The sequence below is a fragment of the Ursus americanus genome, chromosome 11 (genome assembly GCF_024610735.1).
Source record: "Ursus americanus isolate L20-20 chromosome 11, mUrsAme1.1.p, whole genome shotgun sequence".
NCBI lineage: Eukaryota > Metazoa > Chordata > Mammalia > Carnivora > Ursidae > Ursus > Ursus americanus.
In genome coordinates, this window is record NC_142137.1 from 66,891,560 (window position 1) to 66,916,702 (window position 25,143).

Sequence of the window (25,143 nt, forward strand, 5' to 3'; positions counted from 1 at the left end):
ACAGGAGAAGGAAACGAAACCTCCAAACCCACCCACGCAAGGAGCCCTTCAGGGTAAGCCCTCCCACTTCTCCCCTCCCCTGCAGATGACCAGTGCCAAGAGGGGCCCCGCCTCCCTTGACAGCTGCGAGGGCATCCGGGTAGGGGCCGCAGACTCCGGTGGATGATGCACGGGTTTGTGCTGAGGTCCTCGGGCCACAGGTACGAACTGGCTGATTGCTGTGTCTGCCCTGAAGTCACGGATTAGACCCAGAGCGGGAGGAGGGGCTGCAAGATGGAGGGGAGAAGGCAGCTGCAGGGAGAGAGGAGACCCCTCGCTCTGCCCCCACCAGCACCTCACAGCTGCCCCGCTTGTTACTTGCCGACCTTTCAGCCCTGACCTCTGACTCGGCCCCCATCCGGTGAGCCGGTGGGACAGGTACAGCCGCCATCTGACCGGGGAGGAAAGCTGGCTCAGAGAAGTCAAGGTCACAGAAGGGGCACGCCTAGAAGTCATGGTCTCCGTTTTCTCTGAGACAACACGCCTCTGATCCGCTCAAATTCTCCCTGGTGTGGATCACAATATCCTCACGTCTGGAAAGCTAGTAAAAGGCAACATTTCTTGAACACTTCCCACTCGCCGGGCACTCACCGAGCCCCCTCTGGGAGTTAACTGGCTCCTCAGCGCCACCTTAACCCCGCCTCTCCCGCAGGGCAACTGAGGCACAGAGCATTGAAGGGCCGGGCCCAGGGTCGTCACCGCCTGGGCCGGGACTGGGGAGCGCAGGCCGCCGACTCCCGCTTGGCCGCGGGCCGGGCCCGGGCTGCCCATATAAGGCCGCGGCGCCCTGCAGCGTTTCAGGCTCAACGGGGCACCCCGCGGCCGCGTCCTCCCGCGCGTCCAGGAATGTGTGGAATCTTCCTCCTGGCTGCCGCCCGCCGCAGGGAGGACTTCCCCTCCGGCCAGGGGCCCGGGATTAGCCCCCCTCCCCCAGCAAGGCCCCGGGGGCGCGGGGCGCCGACGCCAGGCCCGCCCGGCCGCCCGCAGCTGCCTGGCCGCTGGGGGGAGCGCGGCGCCTTCGCGAGCGGGACGCGGGAGGCGGGAGGCGGCCGTGCGCCCTCACCTGCCCGGGGCGGCGCGGCTCGGCGGGGGCGGGAGGGGAGGCCGGGGAGGAGCCTGCGCGGGGCCGGCAGCCGGGCCCAAAGTGAAACTCCTGGCGCTTGCGGGAGCGCGGGGAGCGGAGCCGGGCTGCGCGCCCTCGGGCCGGACGCGCCCCGGCGCCCATGGCGCTGAGCAAGGCGCTGCGGCTGCTCGGGCGGCTGGATGCCTCGGGGGAGTGGAGCGTCCTGCTGGAGGCGCGCGGCCGCGGGGACTGCCTGCTCTTCGAGGCCGGCACAGTGGCCACGCTCGGTGAGTGCGACCGCGCCGCGGACCCGGGGTTGGGGCCGCGCGCCCTTGGTCTGCCGTCCCGGGGAGCGGGCGCCCCAGACTTCGAGAAATGGGCACCTCCCTTCCCCGAGGTGACCAGCCCCGGGCGGCGCCGAGAAAGCCGGGGCGTCGGGGTCGCGCGCGGGGTGCGGGCCGCCCGTTTGAATGATGTGACCCCGGGGACGCCGGAGTGCCCCTCAGGCTGGGCCCAGGGCGTGGCGGCCCGCAGCACCTCCTGGGGAACTGCCGTCGCCGCGCCCGCCGGGTGTTGCGTTCTTGGAGAGCCGGTGTGGCCTTTTCTGCCCCGTGCTCCGCCGGGACGCCTTACAGAGTCACCACGATCCCAGGGGATGGATTTAGGCGCCGCCCGGACCCCGTGCCCGGCGCTCGTTTTCTTTTGCACCTGTTGATGAAACCAGTGATTGCCCGTTGGTTTGTGTTGGCTAGCTTCTGTTTCGGAGGGGATGGGGGACGCAAGCACGGGCACATAGACCCCGGAGAAACCTCTGATGGCAGCTTTATTTACCTCCCATAGATAGTTGGCCCAGAAGCATCGGTTATGCAAAGTGCAGGACTTGTAAGCAAATGTACTACCTGGTGACTGTACCTTTCTGCTGGATGTATTTGAAGTTAGATGCCAAGCCAGTGTATTTCACGTCTGTGCTTCAGGAAGTGTTGAGACTGGCCTTGTGCCAAGGACTTTAGCGATGATCTCATTTAACTTTCACAATTCCGCAAAAGAGCTCCTATTATTCCCATATTATAGATGAGTAAACTGGGGCCTGAAGAGGCTATGAAACTTGCTTGCCCCAAGGTGACACACCTCTACCTGAATCCTATGCCGTTGTTTTTAAAGATTTATTTGAGAGGGGGAGAAGGGCAGAGGGAGAGAGAGGGAATCTCAAGCTGACTCCCTGCTGAGGGTGAGCCCCAGGTGGGGCTCCATCTCACACCCTGAGATCATGACCTGAGCTGAAATCAAGAGCCAGGTGCTTCACCGAATGAGTATATGGCTGTTATTATAACGTCATATGATGCATGGCTTCCTGGTATCCCCAACCAACACCCTGCCCCTTGTTTTGTGGCTAACTACATGGGGAAGGCCAAAGTGAGCAAAATCAGGTAGGACTGTTAGAACTTTAAATTTGGACACTGGAGAGTCGGCTTCCAGCTGGTGTCCTGCTATACCCTCTTACCTTGCTCGTCCTAAACAAAGCACAGAGGAAGGTCGGTGTCTAGGTTCTGAATGACCAGTGCACTCACTCCCACAACACTTTATAAATGTCTCTAGTCTCTCCCCCACAACATTTGTATGCATGGATTCTTCAGTTAGGATATACCTCTTGGAAAAACTATCTCTCCTATTTCAGCTTCCCTCATCATTTCATTAGCATATAGTTACCGGACTTGTTTTTAGTGGCTTCGTTACCGAAGCAGTGTCTCCAGTATCGTCAGTACCATAGTGTGTGTCCAGTCTTGATTACATTATTATCGGATTATTCCAGTTTGTGCTCTGTCCCGAAAAATCCAAGTTTGGTCATTTGCTAAGGTCTTGAAAGAAAACCACAGAAATTTCCATTCCATTTTAGATGTCTACTTCATACCACATTTATCAGAGCCGAGAGATTCATTTCATGGTACAAAAATACTCCTTCATCAAAGAGATTAAAACATCTGTCACTTGGATGACGGCAAGGGTAAGCAAGGGCCATGCACACTGAAGAGTTCCTTTGAAGCCACTTGGAGAAAAAGACTTTATTTTTTCAGAAGTTAAGACTTTAAAATGATTAATGAGAAGAATATAATGCATATTTTCCATTTGGAAATTAAGTTTGGGCTGTGATGCATGTATATTACTTTGGTGATTACGGTGGGCTAGATTCTAGTACAGAGGGTGTAATGGGAGGAATTGGCTTGTCTTCAACTCATGTGCAGCCCACATTTGTCATTTCACCTAGCATTCATTTTTCAGTAGAACTTAGGCTGAATACTTAATTTTTAAAGTCTCTTTTTCTTAAGTGAAACTATTTTTAAAAAGCAGCTGTAGCGCTTGGTGGTATTGCTGGTCCCGCGGAGGATTATAAAAGCCTTCTGTTACTAGAAAGTTGTTGTTTCAGGCTTTTCAAGTATCCTAAACACGCCACCATTTGATAGAATGGTTCTGAATTTGAAATTCCCATCTGTGTTTCAAAGGGCTAGCGTCTTTGCTTTCCTTTCCTTGACAGGGACAAGCGTACTTTCGTTTTTTCCCCCGAGAAGGTTCCAATGCCTGCTTTTGCGTGGGACCGTGCGTCTGTGGAAGCCCGGTGGCTGGCGTTGGAATCCTGCCCTTGCACCCTTTCCATGAGGTTCAAGCTTGAGGGCAGCTTCCTCTCGCTTGAGCTGTGGTTTCCTGGGATGGGTCTCCCCGGGGAGGAACGAGAGGCCAGGGAGACTTAAGTGGACGGTTTATTACCGTGTGGGTGGCGGCTTCTCCCCAGCCCGCGAGTGTTCCTCCCAGTGAGTGTTCCTCCGCTCCCTCCCGCTCTGAAGTAGATGCATGCTGCTGCTTTCAGGGGGAGCAGCGGGAGAGCTGGTGCGCCCCCCAGCCGGCTGCGAGCGCAGCTCTTCAAGGCACACTTACCCCGTAAGGATCCACACTTGAAAAGGCCTCTCACCACCAGTAGGGGCTCAGCAATTGCTTCGCATTTGCAGGCAGTGCTCAGAGACAGTCAGGGGCTTGAGCTGGGCTGAGAGTTTAGGAAAAGCTGACGATCCCTTGTGGGTCTGTGGCTGGGCGCAGTCCTTCTGTTCCTTCTGCGGTGACTCTGGGGCCGGTCTCCACGCCCCGGGCCATCGAGCCTGCTAGCAGGAAGGCTGCTGAGGGAATACTTCTAAATTCCAGCGTCTGAAAGAATTAGGTTGAGAGTCTCTCTTCAGAGTGGATCAGTGGGAACAGGGATTCGGAAGCAGAAAAGCCAAACACGTTGGCACCAATTACAAAAGTTTTTATTACGTTTTCTTGGTGACCTGATTCAAAAGTAGGAGGCCTCTCAAGCACAGGTGGAAAGCCATAGCATGGAACAGTTCCCTATGGTCCGCACTCCAGAGTTAGCGTGCAGGTGTTCTCTTACTTGCACGTCTGGACGAAAAGTACGTGCTGTTTCCTTTTGTGTCTTTTAGACTTAGTGAGGACCAGGTGAAGGGAACTGTGCCTATTGTTCATGGACTGCATTTTCAGAACGAGCACGGATACTCCAAAGTTCAGCCTTCTCCAAACAGCCTCCAGGAGGGGTGGCCTGCGAGCGTCCGTGTGTTTGCACGGGTGTTTGTGAGCGAGTGCAACCCTGCCTCTTTCCCCCAAGTACGCTTGCTGCTGAACAGGGAGCCGGGGCCGTGGGGGTGGGAGGGAGGCCTGGGAGACTTAATTAACTTAATTAGTGAGTGTCCCTAAATTACGCTGAGCTTCTGGGGGAAAGTTTCTGGGTAAACTCCGGGCCTGGGTTTTCCCAGCTGCTGTGTTTATGTAGCGACCACAATATCCTGCTTTGTTTGAATTGCTGGAATGGTCAGGGAGCCAGGCGAGGCTTCTGCCGAACTCTTGCCTTGCTCACTTTCCCTGGCTTTGCGGCCCGGAATCAGTTGGTCAGTGCCTTGAAGTCTGACCTGCTGAAGGGCACTGAGAGAATCCGTGAGCGGCCAGGTTATCAGCTGTCCTGGGTGAAGACTGCAGGACACGTAGGGCCAGGTGTGGGCTCCGGGCCGCTGACTTGGGACACCTGGGCAGCCCCCACATGTTGGCCTCCACGGCACGTGGCGGGGTCCTTCTTCGTGCTTGTAGGTAGGCTCAGCATGATATTCACGAACATGCAAACTGGGTTAGTGTGTACTACCCGCTGTTTGCGTACCTCACCAGTAGGAATGTCATGTTATCTTGCCAGGCTCCTTTTTGGGGCCATGTGGCTCAGAAACCTTTCCTGTAACCTTTAAGTGTGAACATTTTCAAATGTACAAAAGTAGAAGGAAAAACAAATCCCCTGTTCCTGTCACTCAGCATTGATATCTGTCAATATATCTCAATTCTGTGTCACCTGTCCCTGTATTTTTTTTTAAAGATTTTTAAAATTTTATTTGAGAGAGCAAGTGAGAGAGAACGTGAGTGGAGGGGGAGGGGCAGAGGGAGTGGGAGAAGCAGGCTCCCCACTGAGCAGGGAACCCCATCGGTGCTTGATCCCAGGACTCTGGGATCATGATCAGAGCCAAAGGCAGATGCCTAACTGACTGAGCCACCCAGGCGCCCCCGTCCCTGTATTTTTTACCAGAAGTGAATCTCCTAAAATATAGTTGGTTCAATGCCAAGCAAGATGTTAATTTACTTGGCTTGGCTTTTTTTTTTCCTGATTTGCATTTGTGTCTATGTGTGTAAGTTTAAAGATTACTTGACGGGTTGAGATGTGACCAACAACAGAGATGGTAGTGTGAATTGATTCTGAGACTCTGGCCAAGATATCTATATCTATATCTATCTATATCTATATTTAAAGATCTATTTATTTATTTTTGAGAGGTGGGAGGAGGGGCAGAGGGAAAGAGGGAAAGAAGCAGACTCCCCGCAGAGCACGGAGCCTGATCCCACAGTCCTGAGGTCCTGAGATCATGACCTGAGCCAAACCAGGAATCTGCAGCTTAACCAACTGCACACGCAGGCGCCCCCTCTGGCCAAGATACATTTTTAAAAACAAAGTGACCTCATGGGAAGAGTAAACCTCTGGCTGGAAGAGCTGGATGTCCCCGCCTTGGGATGGCAGTGACGGGCTCACAAGGAGACAGTCTGAGACCTTTGGTGGCACTGCCCTAGACCATGGCGAGAGGGGGCCTTGCCTCGTGCCTCTTATTGTGCCTCTCTGGACCTCACTCCAGGTACACAGGACCCTGGAATCTTCTACCCAGGCGGTGCCCAGACTGCTGCTCTCCTGCTCATGTCTCTTCACAGGGTCTGTGACAGATGGCAGTGCACATGTCCCCTCCAGGCCCCGGGAAGGGGGTGTGGCAGGGCTGTGCAGTATGGGACTGAATGTAGGACACACTGGCTGGGGTGTCCTCAGGTGTGTGCATGAGGCCCCTGGCAGAGAGGTGTGAAGCCCAGAGGCTGGAGTAAGGAGGGGGTGGTGTCAGTGGAAAGAGAAGGGGCCCAGGCTAAGGGCAGTCACCCCCACTGGCCACATTTTGGACCTGATCTTCCAGTTAGCAACTGGGGTGAACTTCTCAAGCAAAGAGGGTAGAGCTTATTTGGTGGAACAGAACTCTGGCAAGTGTTCCGGGCACCCGTGTAAGTATGGGTGTCACCTCTGGGGTGTTCCTCGGGTACCCAGGTCCCCCTTTGTGATTTTGGGCGGCTCAGCATGTGTTGCTAGACTGGGTCGGCCTTCCCATCTGAGATGAGGAATATTTTCTGTTGTTGTTGGTTTTTTTCCCCCTCTTGAAGTGTCCTTAAAGCCCTGGGAAACTGCCCTGGACTCAAACTTGGGAATTAGATGGGGGTCCCTAAGCATTTCCGGGCAGGGCTGGTGGTGTGGTCACCAGCCACCTCCATCTGAAAATCGGATCCATTTTGTGGGGGTGTCTGCCCCTGACCAAGCTGAAGGCTTGAAGGCAAAGCCCCCAGAGCTGCACCAGCATCTCCAGGCCGCATCCGCAACAGACGTGCTTCTGACTAAACGAGATGGGCACGTTCAGGGCGGTGTGGCCGCCAGCAGGAAGGCGCTTCTGTTTTCCACACACTGCTGGACGTGGAGCAGACACTGGTAGACTCATCTGGGTGCTGGTAGGTGAGGGGCTGTCAGTGGGCAGGCCAGGGTCCACCTGCAAGGCCAGTGCAAAACAGCCCAGTTGTGGGCACTTTCTAATTGTGTTCAAGGAGGTTCTGGGTGCTGTTACGTACATGTAAGTCATTCTTGAGGACTTAATGAAAACCTTAAGAAATACACATGTCCTTGGGGCACCTGGGTGGCTCAGTCGGTGAAGTGTCAGAATCTTGGTTTCAGCTCAGGTCATGATCTCATGGGTCCTGAGATGGAGCCGTTTGGGGCTCTGTGCTCAGCAGGGAGTCTGCTTGAGATTCTCTCCCTCTGCCCTTCCCCCCATGCTCGCTCAGGTGCGTGCGCACGCACAGACACATGGCGCGAGCTCTCTCTCCCAAATAAATCTTAAAAAAGAAGAAATATGCATGTCCTTGATCCAATATTAAATGGATAGGAATTTATTTCAGGGTATATTCGTATATCATGAGCTCATTTTGCTTTAAAGATGTTCACTGCGAGCTGCTTTGAATTTTTAGCTGACTAAATAAACCTTGGTCCAACTTGATAATAATAGCTAACATTTATGGGGAAAAAATGGCTAACATTTATGGAGCACTTACCATGTGCCAGGTGCTGTTCTAAGTGGTTTATGTGTATTGATTTATTTAATGCTCACACCAAGGCAGGTATTAATTACGATTGCATTTTGCACTTGGAGAAAGCGAGGCACAGACGCGAGACTCTACCTCTAGGTAGCGGTGGGGTCATGACTTGAACAAGGCCCAAAGGCTCTAGAGAACAGTATGTTTAGTAAAATCTCATCTCTAGAAAAAAAGAAAGTTCAGGGGCGCCTGGGTGGCTCAGTTGGTTAAGTGTTTGCCTTCAGCTCAGGTCATGATCTCGGGGGCCCTGGGATCGAATCCTGTGTCAGGCTCCCTGCTCAGTGGACAGTCTGCTTCTCCTTCTCCCTTTGCCGCTCCCCGCTGCTCATGCTTGTGCTCTCTCTCTCTCTCTCTCTCTCACTCAAATAAATAAATAAATAAATAAAATCTTAAAAAAAAAGGAAAAGAAAGAAACAAAGTTCAATGTGTGTATGAAAAAGATTAGCTGTGTTGTCTCCATGCTTATTTTGGGTTTTAAAACACAAGCGTTGTCAGTGAAGATCAGGGATGCTGGTGAGTGTAAGTGTGTCGAACATCCCCATGGGGACTGGATTTTCATCCAATGCTTGTGTCAACAGGAGCGTTCAGGCTTGGGGAAGCCATTTGTCCATTTTCTGAGCAGTGTGTGATAGCACGAAGGGGACATCTTCAAGAGAAAGGTGTGGGCTTCGGTCCTGCATTCCATCAGAGCTGAGGCTTGTGCTGGGTGGTATCCGTCCAAGTGGATGTCCCCAGCACCTAGAACAGAGCCTGATTAGGAAGGACTCAAAGCTCTGAAGAAAGTGCTAAGTTTCTTAGCATAGAGGTAGCGTCAAGCCACCAGGCTCCCCAAGGACATGCTTCTGAACGGGAGGTGTGTCGAGCAGGTAACATGTTGGACTGGTGTCTTCCCAAAGACACCCTCCCAGTCATGAGTGGGGAGAGATGCCTGAGTGAGTGAATGCATCTTCCTGTCCTAAGTCTGCTCGTTCTAGAGGATTGGGGGTGGGGGTGGGGGCTCTGCCAGCTGGGTGGACAGAACTGTGTTTTGCACCCAAGGTGGGCACTAGGCATCTCTCATGGGCCTTGGTGCTTAGCAAAGGGACTGTCCAGGAAAGCTGGATGCCTCTGGCCAGGTCCTGGGGGAGTGGCAGTCCGCACTCTTGGCATATGAAGCTGGAGGGTTGCCATTTGCTTGTAAAGCTTCCTGGTGCAGAAAGTGACTCCAGGAGGAGGATTCACTTTGAGCATATTAGCTAAGGAGGGCAGGCAGGGCAGCTCCTTCTGGTGACCCAGTTCTTGGCAGCAGTTCCAAAGTACGAATATGAAAGTCTGAACTTAATTTTGTGGCAGTTTTTTGAGGATCAGGGACTCTCCCGGAGAGCCTTCTGTACTATCACGGGAGCTAGTACTTTAATTCTGTTGCTGCTTCCTGTCCCACCTCCTCCCTTCTCTGAGACCAGGCCTGATGGAGCCCACCCTCCCTGACTTCCTGGAGCCCCTGTCCAGCCTGACCACAGGCTGCCATGCTGTATGCACCCACTACCAGAGAACAGGCCTCATCTTCTGCCACTTCTGCTCCTTGACAAGGTCTGCGGCGGTGCTCATGGCAAAGCAGGTGATAAGAAATGAAGAGGGACCTTCCTTTGTCCTTTAGAGCAGTGTGAGGTCTCACAAAGCGGAACTTGGGCCAGCAGGGCACTCCTAGTTTTGGAATTAATGTGGGATTTGGGGGGTGGGGTGGGGAGAGGGCAGGGTGGTCACGGTGATGCCCAGACCCAGCATAGAACTGGAATGGTCTGGACACCCATCAAGATCTAGGAAAATGGCCAGATGTAAGCAGGGCATGACGTTCAGGTTATCTCTGCTGGCCAGCCGCCTTTTTGTATTCAGCTTGTATTGATTCTGTTACGGATTGATGGTGGTAATCTCTACTCAGAAAAAGCAAATTACTTCCCTTTCCCTCAGGTCTCACCCTAGAATGTTCCAGTGAGTCCTCCACTAAACCCTTCACCTGTTTCCTCTGCAGCCTAGTGGTGGGAGAGAGAAGAGGTGAATTCTAGCCTTGGCTCCTTATGCTGGTCCTTCTCTGAGCGAATTAACACCTCCGGCCTCAGAGTCCGCATCTGAAAACCAACCAATGACAAGCTACATTGCCTTCCCTTCTCTGGAATTCCATGTGTCTTTAAAAAACAAAACAAAACAAAACAACTAAACACTAAGCATAAGCAAATAAGCAGCTCCCTTACTTTACACACCTAGTTAAAATAATAAACTATCCAGAAATTTGAATCTTAGGAGAAGTGATCTGGAAGGTAAAATCTAAGATGGTTCAGAGTAAGTGTGAGGTAAGAATCTCATGTTATACATTTTTTTTATTAGAGACTTATGAATTAATTAAAAAGCATGAGATTATCTCTCCTTGGTTCTGCCCCTTTCCTGTAACTGGCAGAGAAAATTTTAAAAAGGCAATAGCAATTTAGCTTTAATTAGGGACACAAATTAAGGTATTTAAATATCATAAAATGTGCTAGAGTAGTAGCTCCTTTAGTTGGTTCTTTTTAGCATCCGTTAACATTCTGAAAATCCTTCCTTTCGTCATAAACATTACTTTTTAACAGTCTGCTCTGGAGGGGGGAGTTTGTGTGTCTGGGAATGTGCGGTCTTGTTTCAGCTGCGTTAGTGGCTCTGTTGTGTGAACTTAGCTTCACCTCACACCTTATCCATGGCTGATAATCCAGTTTGTTGGAAAAAAACTCTTCAGAGGAGACAGTTTTCTGCAGCTCCCGCTTCCCGATTAAGCAAAACTGAGGTCAGGGGGAGCCACGCTGGATCCTGCGGGCAGGAGGGATAGAACGCGGTCGGATGTGGCAGTCCACGTGCTCTGGCCCCGCGGAACTGTGACACTCGGGTCTGGGCCTGCTCCAATAATGGGCGTGTTTTTATGTAAATGGTGTAGATAAAGAAAGGGATATTGGAAACCCTGGGCTAGAAATAACTTGTCACCGGCAGGCCTGAGCCAAGCCCTTGTGATACGGTCCATCATGGTAGTATCTGCTTCTCTTACGCAGACCACCAGTAGCGGTGAGGGGAGGGGCCCTGGACCACAGGGGCGGGGCCTGTGGCTCCGGAGGGGTGGGGCCTGTGGTTCAGGAGGGGAGGGGCCGCGGACCAGCGGGAAAGAGAGGGTGGTTACTGCGAGCTCCGTTTCCTCCAGGACCTCTCCTGCTTTCCAAGCGGGTCTGTCTAGAGGGGACACTTTTTTCTAATTCACAGAAAGGCACCCTGTGGGCTCTAGGCTGCCTTGGAGAAAACAGACTGGTAAAGGCCTTTTTCTAACTTGTATGGCAGTGATAAAATTTTAACACAACTCTGGCCCTGGTATTTGCAGCTTACCCTTGCAACATAGGGGCACATTACATAAGAGCACATACATGAAGGGAAGAATTGTAATGAAATGCCATTGCTTGCGGCCGAATGGCTCCAGACCTAGGGGTTTCGGGTGTGTGTCTGACTTCAGCACGCTCTGCCTTAGGTTTCTGGTTCAGTTTTGCTGTTAGGAAATCTAGGTTGCTGAGAGCTTATTAGAATCTTGTCTTAAACGAGAAAATAGACCCAGATCCTGTAAGAAAAGTTGTGAGCTTTAGAGGCCAAACTTTGTGACTTTAGTTTGCTCACCAGCTTTCTCCTGGGCCTTGTAGGAGGGGCCTCAGTTTTGTGGCTTCTGTGTGTCCCCCTCCTCCACATCTGCAAGTCTTTTGGGTGCAGAGGATAAGCTTGTGCACTTAGAAGCTTCAGGAGATAGATCCTGAAGTATCTGTCAGTGAAATGATGGCGTATCTGGGATTTGTTTGGCAATATTGCGGGAGGCAGATGGATGGGCACGTATGCGCGTGCGCGCGCCCACACACGGCACGGGAGGGAACAGGTGAAACGAGACTGGGGAAATGTTGGTAACTGTTGGAGTTGGGTGGTAGGTATATGGGGGTTCGTGAGACTTAGTGAATTAATTAGCTGGCTGCTTTTCAAGCTCAGCAGATAAAAATTGATGGCTTTCCAATACCCTATCATGAGTCAATTAGAAATTAGAGTATCACATAGGAAAACAAAGATTCCACTCCCAGTGACAACAGTTTCCGAAAATACACATAAAAAAATATGTAAGGCCTAAAAGAAGAAAGCTATAAAACTTTACTAAAGCACCAACTAATTGGAAAGGTATCCTGTATTCTTTGATAGGAACATCGACATTGTAAAGATGTTCTTCTCCAAGTAATCTATAAATCCAAGTATCTTATGAGTAAAATCCAATTAAATTCCAATAGGAGTTTGATATAAAACATAATGGGCTGATTAAAGGGTATCTGGGACTCCCCCCCCCCCCTTAAATGACAGCCCCATGTGGGTGGGGCAGAGGCTCAGGACAAAAACGCCTGAGTCATCCTGGACCCACTGTTTTCCTCCACTCCACCCAATCCCCCAGCAAGTCCAGACCTCTCTACCTCCACAAGGCTCTGGATATCTGGAGGCCACCAGCTCTGCAGCCCCCCCCCCCCCATAAGTACAGTGCTCATCCAACCATGCCCTCCTTCACTTGGACTGACAGCCACCACCAAACTGGTGTCCCACTCCAGGGCTTTCCCCGCCCCCACACGGGGACCTGCTCGAGCCTGCACGGCCTATGGCCTCTGCCCTGGCTCTGGCCTCTCACTCTCTTCTCCTGAGCTCTGTCCATTTGAGCAGCCCTGACAGCTTTTGTACTTGCTGTACCTTCTGCCTGTAGTGTTCTTCCCCCAAGACCTCTGTCTGGTTGTGTCCTCCTCATTCGGGGCTATCTCGATGATTTTGGCGAGACTTTCCTGGCCACCCTCGCTGAACTGGCCCATGGCATCCACACTCGCTGCGCCCCCATCGTCTCCATTCCATTACCTGCTTTCTCGTCTTCATAGCGCTTATTACGAGAAGCACCTTTGTTGTTTGTGTGCCCGTGTGCTATGTAACCTCGTGCACCACCAGAGTGTGGGCTCTATGGGAGCAGGCTGTTACAGGTTGCCCCGTGTTCCCCAAGAGACCTGTCCAAGTCCTAACCCACGGTAGCAAGATAACTGAATGTGACCTTATATGGAAATCAGGTCTTTGTAGCCCTAATTAAGTTGTAAACTAAGGTGAAGTCATGTGGGGGTAGGGTGGGCCCTTAATCCGGTAGGACTTCGTGTCCTTATAAAAAGAGAAGACACAGAAACAGACACACACAGAGGGAAGATGGCCATGTGAAGACAGAGGCAGAGATCAGAGCGATGGCGCTGCCAGCCAAGGATCCCTGGGGACCCCAGAAGCTGGAAGAGCCAAGGAAGTTTCCTCCTCTAGAGCCTTCAGAGGGAGCACGGCCCTGCCAACACCTGAGTGTGGACTTCGGACCTCCAGAACCCTGCGAGCATAAATTGTGGTTATTTTAAGCGCCCCAGTTTGTGGTTCTTGGTTACGACAGCCCCAGGAAACTACGACAAGGGGCATTTTCTTTCTTGCTTAGTACTGTCTTCTCAGCCCCACCTAGTCTGAGGAGTAGCTCCAGAACACTGCGGAACGATGAAGGAATGGCAAAGTAGCCAGAAGATTTTGGAAAAGATCAGTGAGGATGCACTTGATCTACCAGATCGTAAAGCATACTGTGAAGCCATAAGAATGGTACAACAGCAGGGGGCCTGTGTGGCTCAGCTGGCTAAGCTCAGGTCATGATCTCAGGTCCTGGGATTGAGCCTCACATCTGACTCCCTGCTTAGCACTCTCTCCCTCTGCCTACTGCTCCCCTTACTTGTGCACTCTCGCTCGCTCTCTGCGTCAAATAAATAAATAAAATCTTAAAAAAAAAAAAAAAGAATGGTATAATGGACACAAATCAATAGATTAGAAGAGAGGGCTCAGAACAGACTGATGTAAATGGATTAATTTCGTTTATTGTAATGGTGACGATTTAATCAGCCAGGGAAAAGATGGATATTCAACAAACGGTGTTGGTAAAATTGACAATTCTGTGCCCGGTTGGGGCTCTTCCTTTACTCAGCCAGATATTCAGACTGGGTTCCCCTTGGATTGTCTGGTCTGAAAGGGAGAGGGCAGAAACCTCAGCTTGCCCACAGGACAGTGCTGGCTGTCCCTGCCCAGGAGACAGAGTGGTCTTTGCAGGAGTTCCTGCAGGTGACTGTTTGCACAGCCATCCATCTGCTGACCAGCTTCTCCCCTAGCTTAAAGCTTTGTGCCCTGTTGGAAACAGTATCTTTCTTTAAAAAAAAAAAAAATTTATTTGAGAGGGAGGGGGAAAGAGAGAGAAAGAGCAAGAGCACAAGACCAGGGGGAAGGAAAAGCAGACTCCCCGCTGAGCAGGGAGCCTGAGATCCCAGGACCCTGGGATCATGACCTGAGCCAAAGGCAGACGCTTAACCAAGTGAGCCACCCAGGCGCCCTGGAGCCAGTATCTCTTATCAAACCCCCAGAAGTATAGATTCCAGGCTTCACCCAAGCCTGGTGTCCTCATCAGCAGGTATAAATCATTTATGGCTCTTCTCTGTCCAGGAGCAACTGGCCAATTAAGGTCATTTTTACCACAAGCAATGTTATCTAGTAACATAGTTGATGGTTTACCTTTATGGGGTTCCTAGGTTTTGTTAAGCCCATGGAGATGCTAATTAAGTTAGAGCCCTACATTATATCATATGTTAAAGCAAATTACAGAGGCCTTTAAGGTTAACTATAAAGAGCCCCAACTTTTAAAGTATTAGAAGAACATATAGGAGAAACTTTCACAGTTTTATGGTGTGGAAAGCCTTTCTAAACAAAGCATAAAACTCGGAAGTCAAAAAGATAAAGAAACCTGACAGATGTAAGAAATATTTCTTTGTTGAAGTGTAACACATAGAGAACAATGATCAAATCCTAAATGTACAGCTCTGAGAGTTTTCACAAAGCGAACACACCCACATGCCTGTGCAGGATCTGGAAACAGAGCCTGGGTGGCACCATAGGACCTCTGCTCAGCCTCCGCCCTGTGTCAGAATGATAGATTGGACTACATAAATATGTAAAACTCCAGGATATCAAAAGACACCATAAAGGTAGTTTAAAAATGAGCAGGAGCCTGGAAAGAAATTGTGTATACCCGTCTGCAACATATAAAAGGGTCAAAGACTGACAATCATTGGCTATAAACAAGCGCCTACAAATCACAAAGAAGGACAAACAGTTCACCAGGAAAGATGGCAAAGGACATCTGAGTCATTCTCAAGAGGAAAACTACAAATCGCCCGAGCCACGGAGCCAGCACTGCCCACTCTGCTTTGGGCCATAAGCCGTGCTGGTTCTGTTCTCCATTTTTCTTGCCATCTCCCTCCTGTGACTCAGGCGTGGAGGTCCCAGGACAGACACTGCATTCCACCCAGTGTGACCCCTCCCTCCTGGCCCCCTCCCACCTGTCTCTCCCCTTAGGTATTGACCCGTTTCCCAGGAGACGTTTGGTTCTCTCATGCACTGGCTCCCAGGGCAGCGGCACAGGCCTCCAGATAAGCCCAAATTTGACTTGTCCTCTAGGGGACATACCTGTTCAGGTCCCAGCCAGGCTCAGTTCTGGGAATGTCAGGGTGGGGCTCAGGTGCTTGACACAGGAGCAATAGCTGTGGCTGGACCAGGAGTGGCAGAAAGTAGGAGGGGGCCGCCATTGCCAGAGGTTGGGGCAGGTGGCAGGTAAGGTATCCCATTCAAAAGGCCAGAGTTGGGGAAGACAAAATAGGCACCCAGAAAAGAGTGTGGGACTGGCATCAGAAGTAGTAAAGTGTTCATTCTGTAAAGGTGAACTTCCCAGAGAGAGGCTGCTGAAAAAAAGGATTTCACAGGTAAATGACTGGGAGAGTCTGTACCTGTGCCCCCCCCACCCCCACCCCGGCAGAGATGTGCAGCTCAGGCCATGTGGTAAATACACCTGGTCAACCAGCCCAGGGATCCCAAACAAAGTATGTTTGACCTTCTGTTCACAGAGCACACATCAACATCTTAGGGTATACCAGCGTCTCTTGGGGTGCATTTGAGGAATCGCTGCTGTGAAGTGATTAAGATTCTAAGGGCAGGTTCTGACCCAGCCACAGACTTTCCTGTTTGCAAGCCTGGAGCTAATTCCAGGTACAGAAAGACTTTGGCTGGTTGGTAAGTCAGAGAAGGCAGTTCCCAAATCAATGAAATGTGGTAGTAGGGCCCTTTGAGAAGGTTTCTTCTGCCCTTTTGTAAAAATGGTGTGAATATCTTCCCTTATGTTGTGTGGGGTCTCCGCGAGTAAGAAGCATGTTTAATTAATAGACACGTACAGAGGAAGAGGCCCAACTAATTACAAAAGATGCCCCCAAATATTACATGTGGGGATGCGAATAATAAGGCACAATTCATGTGTCTGCTCAGAGTTGAACTTCCTTCATCTTTCCTGGGCCTGTGTGCCCTGTGTTTGCCCGAGGTCAGATCCAGCCGGGCTGCAGCCCCGCGTCCTTGTGGCACATCTAACACAAGTGAACACACTGGCGTTCTAATCACATCTCAAATGCTAGTTTTCCCGCTAAACAGCAGAACAACAATTTTTAAAAAATCAAAGAAGCCAGAGGGATGAATTATAGTCTGTTTTCTGGGTTAAAATACAGAGTAGGAACTGGCTTTCTGTAAGGATGAAATCTTACCTCAGCTTCCTGGAGCTGTGTCCTGACCTCAACAAGTCCCTCACCCACCAGCCTCTCCGAACCCCGCCTTACTGCAGGGACTCCCCCCAACCTGAGCCTTGCTGGGGGTAGGGCAGGCATCCTGCTGCCCATGCCCCCCTCCGGGCCAGGGTTCCTCCCCAAGAAGGACCACTCCTAGTGGATACACACGCCTCCTTACTGCGACCTCCCTTCCTCCTGGCCATGCTCTCCATTCATGGAGGAGCTGGGCTCCGGGCTCCCTGGGTTCTTCCACCACAACTCCTGTCCCTATCGTAGGTGAGCTCCTGGCCATCAGCATGACCCATTTGCCCCGCTGGCCTCTCTCTGCCCTCACCGTCTCCCTGCCAAGCCCTGCCTTCCCCTCACTTCACCCCACTAGGCCTACTTGTTACCCCAGTTCTCACGCCATCCTGCAAGTACATCGGGCACCCTTTCCTACCTGCTCCCTCCCTCACACCCCACCCAGACAGCTCTGCAGCCACCAGGCCCTTAGCAGCGGGGCCCTGAAACCTCCCCGCCACCCCCACCGACACTGCCTGCACACCCCCTCCCCCGTACTTACAACTCGCGCCATGCAGTGACCACTCCCGCCGGCGCTCTCCCCCTGGTGCGCCCCAGGCAGCTCCCAGCCATGGGCGAGACCACCGCCCCGCTGCCCCACGCATGCGCCCGTGGTGCCTCGTGCGGCTGGAGGGAAACCCGCACCGCACGGACTTCTCGTTGCAACGCCACGAAGGGTTTTGGTGCTGGTCCTTAGTCTCCTGCGTTTTCCTATTCAGGTTGCTCTTCTGCTCTCCAGGATGGCTAACACCTTCTCAAGCCTTCAACACCTTGGCCCTCTCAGCTAATGTTTTGCTTCCTATTGCCCAGAGAAAATAAAAGGAATTAAAAGGAGAACTTTAAGGGGCCCCACTACCTGACCTGTTTGCCCCGTGCTGGCGCGCTCTCCACCTTCCTCTGTTACAGCGACAACCCCGTGCTCCTGTGTGTCCACCTTCCCGCCCCGTCCCTCTCACCCCCACTTTTGAAGACTGTGCTCCCACTCTTACCCCTTTCCTTCCAAGCTGGGTGATTCCCACCATTAAACCGACAGACAGTCGGATCTCATGTTAAGAAACGTCTCCCAGCCCCGCCCCTCACCTCCTTTCTCCATCCGCGCACATGACGGGGTCGTGCATACGTGCCGCCTCCGCTCTCGCTCCTCGCGTTCTCCTGGCACGCGGGACGTGCTTCGGCCAGGCTTTGGTACCTGCCACTCCTCCGAAGCCCTTCGTCAAGGTCTCCACGACTTCCACCTTGCTGGATCCCGCACAGGTCTGCCCTCCCTCCAGCAGCACCACCCAGGGATCGCACCTCCTTCCTGCAGCGAGGCTCCTTCCCCTGGCGGTGGTGTTCCTGCCTCGCTGCGGTTCTCCTGGCGGCTCAGACAACCCTGGCACAGAAATCCTTGGGAGGGATGGAGTTGACGCAGGCTCCCGCTGGGCAGCTCATGTAGCACGAGAAGATATGTGTGGATCACGCTACATGGCTTCCAAAGGGGTGTGTGTGTGTATGTGTGTGCACACACATATGAGTGCAAATAGGGCTTCTCTGCAAAGGAGGAGGCTCTGAGGAGGGGTTGTAGCAGGGCTGGGAGGGTCCGTTCAGCTGGATGGATGACTGAGGAAGGAAGGAGGCAGAGGGATGTCCTGAGGAGCTGGTTTGGCTGATCGGTTAGAGAGGCAACTGGGGAAGTAGCTATTAAGGAGAACCTCCAGCGCCAGGCCAGGCCCGTGGACCTAATTTGTTAGTCATAGGAAGCGAACCGAAGGGCTTGCTGTGTGAGGAAGTGACGCATCGGGACTCGCTCCAGGAGGAGAGCCTGGGGGCACGCGGGAGAGTCTGGAGGCCCAGGCATGAGATCTGCGGTCAGGGGGGAACGCTGCCCCCAGGGAGCTGGTCTGCAGGATCCGCCCCCACATGTACAGTGAACGCACACGTATTTGTAGAGAAACAGGTGTTGTTACGGTTCACTCTGGCTCCGCTCCCTGTGCTGCGCCCCGCTGCCCCTGTCCCCCGCTCTGTCAGAAGCGTGCTCAGCATGGGCAAAAGACTCCGATCGAAAGGCTCCGTGGCCAGCCCTGCACCCCAGCCCTCTTGTCGGAGGAGCCGGCCCCCTCCTCCTCCCGCCTGGTCACAGCCACAGCTGACCTTGGTGCAGGGAGGGACGTGGGGAGGGGCCCACCCGGGCCCCACAGATGTTTTTCCAGCTGTGGCTGCAGGAGATGATCCATTTCCCTTTTATTTTCTCTGCTCGGTTTGCACAGGCTAGCCCAGCCTTGGTGGGAGGCTGTGCATTTGCTTAGGTAATGTGTTTTTGAGGACCCACCCCCTCTCCCCTCCCCCCCGCTGGCTCTTCTGTGTGGCCTGGACTTTTTTGGTGAGAGGGAGAAGCAGGGGGGAGTACAGGAAAGTTTTTTCTTGGGGCTGACGTGCGTCTGCCCAGTTGGCTTTCATCGCGGCTCACAAGCTTCTGTTATAGACTGATGTTTTGATTTGCACTTTGCTTAGCAACCGTCCTGTGCCTCCATCAGCCCACCCCACCCCGAGAAAAACCATTGTCTTTCAGAAGAGCTGCTTTAGCTCTAAACTGATAACTCTGGAAGGAACAGCCCTAAGCCAGTCTGCACTGAGCTCCTGAAGGAGACACTGACCTTGATCTGGCTGATGCTGTCCTCTTGAGAGCCTGAAATACAAGACGATGGTTTAAAATCCTGCCCAAGAAGGCAGCCACAAATGGTACCTCAGTCTGGGGCTGTCTGCGTTGTTCAATTGACCTACTTATTTTTGTGACATGTGGGCTGGGCTTCGCTGGAATTTCCTTATGGTGTGTTATTGTGGAATATATTATGAAAGAAAGAAACATGTGTGGTTGGTTTGATTCTTGATCTGGACTGGCTGTGTGCAGACCAGGAACATGGCCTGCGTGGCCTGGGTTTTAGGAAGCAGAGCACGTTCTGGCTCTGTGGGTGACTCCTACTCTTGATGACACCAGCCCCAACTCGGGACATCAGGCCAAGTTTGCCCGGCTTTGGGGCAAGCCAGCCTCTCCCTGGTGGGCCTAAGTCCTGGCTGTTTCTCTTCCACTCCCATGGCCCACTGGCCCTGGGGGTGGGATGTGTGTCCCCAAGACCCCTCTTTGCCACCTCCGGACACTCCTTCCCTCCTCCATAAAAGCACTCAACTTTGAATCTCAATGTGCAGTGCCTAAGGGAGATCTTCCAAGGCTCATCCAAACTTCTAGACTGTGACGAGCCCACCGGGGAGCCACGGGTTGCTGGCAGAGCAGTGTGGGACGTTCTCCTGAACGTTTACCCAGCCATCAGGAGACCGCAGGCCCATTTCACTCACCTGGTGTGCATGCCAGGGCTGTTTGCAGACAGGGTTCACTCACAGGATCCAGTGTCCTGAGCTTCCAGGGTCCCCTCAAAAGACAGGCTTTTTCGTTCCCAGGGTGTCCACATGGCCCCGTCATAGTTATTATAGGTCACCTGTGGTTCCTCGCAACCCAGATGCCTTCTACCAGTCAGGACTATTTTTAATCATAAGCCATGCTGTCTAGTAACATAGATAACTTATATCAGGTTACCAGGGAAGCAGGACTGGAATGTTAACCTGAGGTCAGTTCCCTTGCAGGCTCTGTTAACCCTTTGCCCACGCACACCGGGGACCCCGTCACCATTGCCCTATGTTGGAATTACCTGGTGATTTTACCTTGTTTAATGCCAGTGTCGCCAATGCTGAGGCTTGCTCTCGTTCTTGGTTCCTTCAGTCACCATGGTGATCCTCCTGAAACTGTTGGCCTTGGGCTCCCTGATCTCCCCCCCACCAAGTGGGTCCTCTACCCTGGTTCGGCCACTCTTTCCTATGGCCATGCTCTGGTCCCCCCTCTATCCGTGTCAAACACCCACTCTGCACCTACTACCCCCACCTTTTCAGCTTACCCCTTGGTTCCCTGTTAGGTGATCTGTGACCCTGCTAGATGGTGGTCCCTGACCCTGCCACCCCCCACAGTTCCTTGCTGGCCCCCACGCCTCCCCTTCGGCGCCACAGGTCACAGCCACTAGCTCTGTCTTCGCCTCTCCCTGTGGGCCCTTGTCCCTCTCTTGCTTGTCCTGCTCGCTTGGTGATACTGCCAGTGAGATCCTCTCCTCCTCTGCATAGCTGGAAGTTTCCAGAGACCCACTACCATGCTGATAGTGTCGTTGCCACTTCATGATCCCTGAGTCCAGGTGGGACCTTCAGTGATTGTCCCAATGGGCTCTTCCCCGCCTCCCTCCTTCCAGCTCTGCCGCTCCTCCTCCACCTGCTCTTCTCCTCACTCTTAGCTGATGGACTTGCCTCTCGCTGCCCGGAAGCCCGTAGCGTTTGGGAGGAGACGTCCCCACCCCGCCTGCGCCCACATCCGGCCGCTGTCTGCTCCCTTGTCTCCTATTAACCACGGATGGACTGTTTTTGAGGGTGGCCCCCACTTAGACATTGGACTCCACCGACCTTCTCTGGGGCCTCGCTCCAGCAGCTCCCCCCGCTCCTACCACATCAGTTATTACTGTCCCAGAGCATTTCCACCAGCACGTGTGTGTGGGTGCACATGCACACACGTATACACACACATATATGCACACACATACACACAGACATATACACATGCATGTACACACAGATGTATACACTCGTCATGTACACACATAAACACACAAACATGTACAGACACACATGCATGTACACGCATAAATATATACGCACATACGTGCATATACACATGCACGTACACACAGATACACACACGCACACACATATCCCCACCCCCACGCACATGCATGCACACAGAGTTCCTCAAAGAATTGTCTGTACACACTGTCTCTGTTTCTCCCTCTCCATTCAGCTTCTTGCCCCTCAGCTCCACGGACACTGCTCCTTTCTGGCCACCAGCGCCTAACTGGAAGGACGGACATGTCCTCATGTTACGTACACAGAGCAGCATCTGAGCTTGCTCACCCCTCCTGCCTCCTTTAAGCACTTTCTTCTCCGACGTCCAGGACAACACGCATTTCTGGTTTTCCTTACATCTTTTTGGACATTTCTCTTCACTCTCCTTGATTTGAACCTGCTGTTTCCAACACTCACTTCCCAGGTGGTCCCCTCCAATCTCCAGAGTTTAAATACCTTCTGTTTGCCGGGACCCCATTTGTATCTCTGGCGGGACTTCTGTGCTGGACTCCAGGCTGGCACAGCTCTGCCCTCACGTCTGTGCTGAGGCACCTGTGGGCACCGCAGGCTCATCCGTCTGACCCGAGCCCCTGATGCCCCATCCAGGCCTGGCCCGTCAGTCTCTGTCACCCCAGTGACGGCTGCTCCAGCCTTCCCATTGTCCAGGAGGAAGACTCGGCATCATCCTTGGACCCTGTCTTTCTCTCATATCCCCCATCAAGTCTGTCCACAGATCCTTTGGGTTCAAACTATATACAGATAACTGGCGATATTAAGGAATTATGGGTTTTTTAGATGTGATAATGGTATTGTGGTTACATTTTTATTTTATTTTATTTTATTTTAAATATATTTTTAAAGATTTTTATTTATTTATTTGACAGAGAAATAGAGCACAAGCAGGGGTTAGCTGCAGGCAGAGGGAGAGGGAGAAGCAGGCTTCCTGCTCAGGGAGCCTGATGTGGGACTCGATCCCAGGACCCGGGGATAATGACCTGAGGTGAAGGCAGATGCTTAACCAACTGAGCCACCCAGGCGCCCTGTGGTTACATTTTTAAGGGGAGCCTTTATCTCTCAGAGATTCTTACTAAAGTATTTATAGATGAAATGCTAGGAAGGTTGGGATTTACTCACAATAATCTAGGGCAATGATTTTCACCAGGAGGACTCATTAAAGCAGATTTCTGTGTCTCAAGGCCAGAGTTTCTGACTTAGTAGGGTTGCAGTGGACCCGATCATTTGTATTTCTAATGCAGGTTGATGCCTATTGTCTGAGGCCCACGTTATGAGACCCACTGAGGGAAGGTAGAGGAGAGTGGTGGGGGTATGAGTGAAGAGGGTTGGGCAAGAGCTGATAGCAGGGGAGGCAGTAGGGACATGGTAGTGTGGGTCCATAGGCTTGTGCCAGTACTCTATTTTTCTTTGCAAGTGTCCATAGGAAAGTGTGTGTGTGTGTCCAGAATTTGACTATTTCTCAGTACCTCCACTGCTACCACCCTGGTCCAAGCTAGCGTCATCTCTTGCCTGGATCATTGTAGGGGTCGGTCTCTTTGCTTTTCCCCTTGCCTCTCTAGGATCTGTTCTCAACAGAGCAGCCAGAGCAATCCTAAACCCTGCAGTGGCTCCCTGTCGCTCAGAGTGAAACCCCAGGTCTTTCTGTGACCTGCAAAGCTCTCTGCAATGTGTCCTCCACTCTGTTTCCTCTGCCAGGCGTGGAGCTCCTCGTTGGTCCTTGGATATGTCAGGAATGCTTCTGCCTCAGGACCTTGATACATGATCTCCTGGGCCTATAGTGGCTCCCCCCACCATCACTCTGCCGTCCCTGTCATTTCCTTTAAGCCTGCGTTCAGAAGTCGCCCTTGCAGTGAGGTCTTCTTAGACTACAGTATGTAAAATCTCACACACACACACCCCGCACACTTTACAGCCCCTTTCCCTGCTCCCTTTTCTCCTTAGCTCCTATCTGTATCATGCTTATTGAGCTTGTCTGTCCCCCTTGGCAGGAAGCTTACAAGGTACTTGGCACCCAGTAGGCCCCACCGCTCTGCCTTTCTAGATGTGCCTTGCCCGTGCCACTGTTCCTGGCTCCCACCCCCTCGCGGGTTGGCCTCCACTGTCATCTCACATCCATTCATGACATATGTTCCTTCTTTGCCACTGCCAAAGGCCTGCCTTGGCCAGCTCTGCTGTAGATGGATTTTTGTCCATGGTTCGCTGCTGTAGTTGTGTCTAGGACAGTGCCAGCCACAGCAGGCTCTCAGCACACGTTCGCTGGGCGCGTGACTGCGTCCCGGGGGTGAGAGGTGCATGAGGAAGAGGGCGGGAGAGCAAATGAGGGGACTTTCCTTAAAGGCTGGAAATTTGTGGCCAATGGGAGGGGAAGCGAAGGCATTCTAACATGGAAAAACCTACAGGAAATGCAACAAAAGTGTGAAAGACAGGAATAGTCTATTTTCGAAACATGAAGTAAGGGAGGACAGGAGTTGCAAATGGGCAGGCCAAATGCAGTCTGCAGAGGTGTGCGTTCAGCCCACACGATGCTTAAAATAAATTTGGATTGGTTGCCAACACTGAAAAATCAGGAGTGTCCTATTTCTCTCAAAAAACTGGAGAGGACTTGCTGGCCCTGGACTGACATGGGACTGACCATCTACCCCCGTTAGACGGTGTATATGTCCTCTGATCACCTGTGGCCCCCTCCAGAAGCTTCAGTCATTCATCACCTGCCTAGTGCTTGGAGACATTCGATCTGTGAGCTCCCTTTTGAAGAGCAAAATGGATTTCTTCCTTCAAACCTAACTGAGGAAATACAGTTGTTTGGGGTGAGCAGGGGTGTTGGGTGGTTTGAGAACAGGCTACCTGAGAGGCCAGGCCTCTGGGAATGCCGGGTACGGGCGGCGGGGGCGGGGGGCGGGGAGCTGCATTATGGAACCAGAATGTCCCCTCTTATACAGTGAGGGTTAGAAGGAGCGTTGGAGAGGAAGACATTGAAAAGAGAAAACAAGCTTATAGAAGAGACAGCTTGCCAACAAGTCTGGGCTTTAAAAGGACTGGCTCAGCACATGAAAAAGTGACCAAGTGTTGTGGGTTCCCATGTGTCCCCAAGAAAAGATATGTTGAAGTCCTAATTCACAATACGGCAGAATTTGGAGCTGGGGTCGTTGCAGATGTCATTAGGTGAGACGAGATCGTGCTGGAGTCAGGTGGGCCCCAAATCCAATATGACCAGTGTCCTTTTAAGAAGGGACACATGGGGAAGACGGAGGCGGGGATGGGAGGGAGGTGGGGGGGTTGGGTGGGAACCGAGGACTGACAGCCCCCACCAGAAGCCAGTAGGAAGCAGGGAAGAAGCGTCCCCGGGAGGCTTCAGAAGGGGCCAGGCCCTGCCGACACCTGCTGCAAACTTCTGGCCTTTGGCCTTGTGACATGGACCGTGTTGTTGTTTGAGGCCAGTAAGGTAGCGACTTGCTGTGGGTTCCGATGTGTCCCGCAGAAAGGCGTTTCCGGTTGGGAGGCAGTAGCTTACAGGACTCCAGTGGGACCTGGTGGCCCTGGGGTTGTGCTTGTTTGTCTGCTAAATAAGGGGATGAAGAGCCTTTTGTTACTTGTACTGGCTTCATGTTCCTGGTGACGGGCTGTGATGCACGCACTTGTCACCTGTCACCTAGCAGAACAAGGGGCCAGCTGCGTTTCTAGAGCCCCATCTCGTGGGCACGTTCCCACCCCTGACGTGTGGATCTGACCACATCACTTCCGTGGGCAGTTTCCCTCTGTTTTGTTGTATCGGTCAGGATGATTTGCAGAGGTAAGGGAGTGCACAAAGCCTCCTTGTTGCTG

At 52.4% G+C, this 25,143-nt stretch overlaps 1 protein-coding gene across 2 annotated transcripts in view; it reads left to right on the plus strand.

The window, feature by feature from the left end:
* The first annotated feature begins 1,151 nt into the window (after nucleotides 1–1,151).
* SYNJ2 (synaptojanin 2) overlaps nucleotides 1,152–25,143 on the plus strand; it is a 98,131-nt gene continuing 74,139 nt past the window's right edge. For both annotated transcript variants that reach the window (XM_045805416.2, XM_045805417.2), the window contains exon 1: nucleotides 1,152–1,389. In XM_045805416.2, coding sequence (XP_045661372.2) covers nucleotides 1,263–1,389 — 127 coding nt within the window. In that variant the 5' untranslated portion in view covers nucleotides 1,152–1,262. The remainder of the gene's footprint in view (nucleotides 1,390–25,143) is intronic.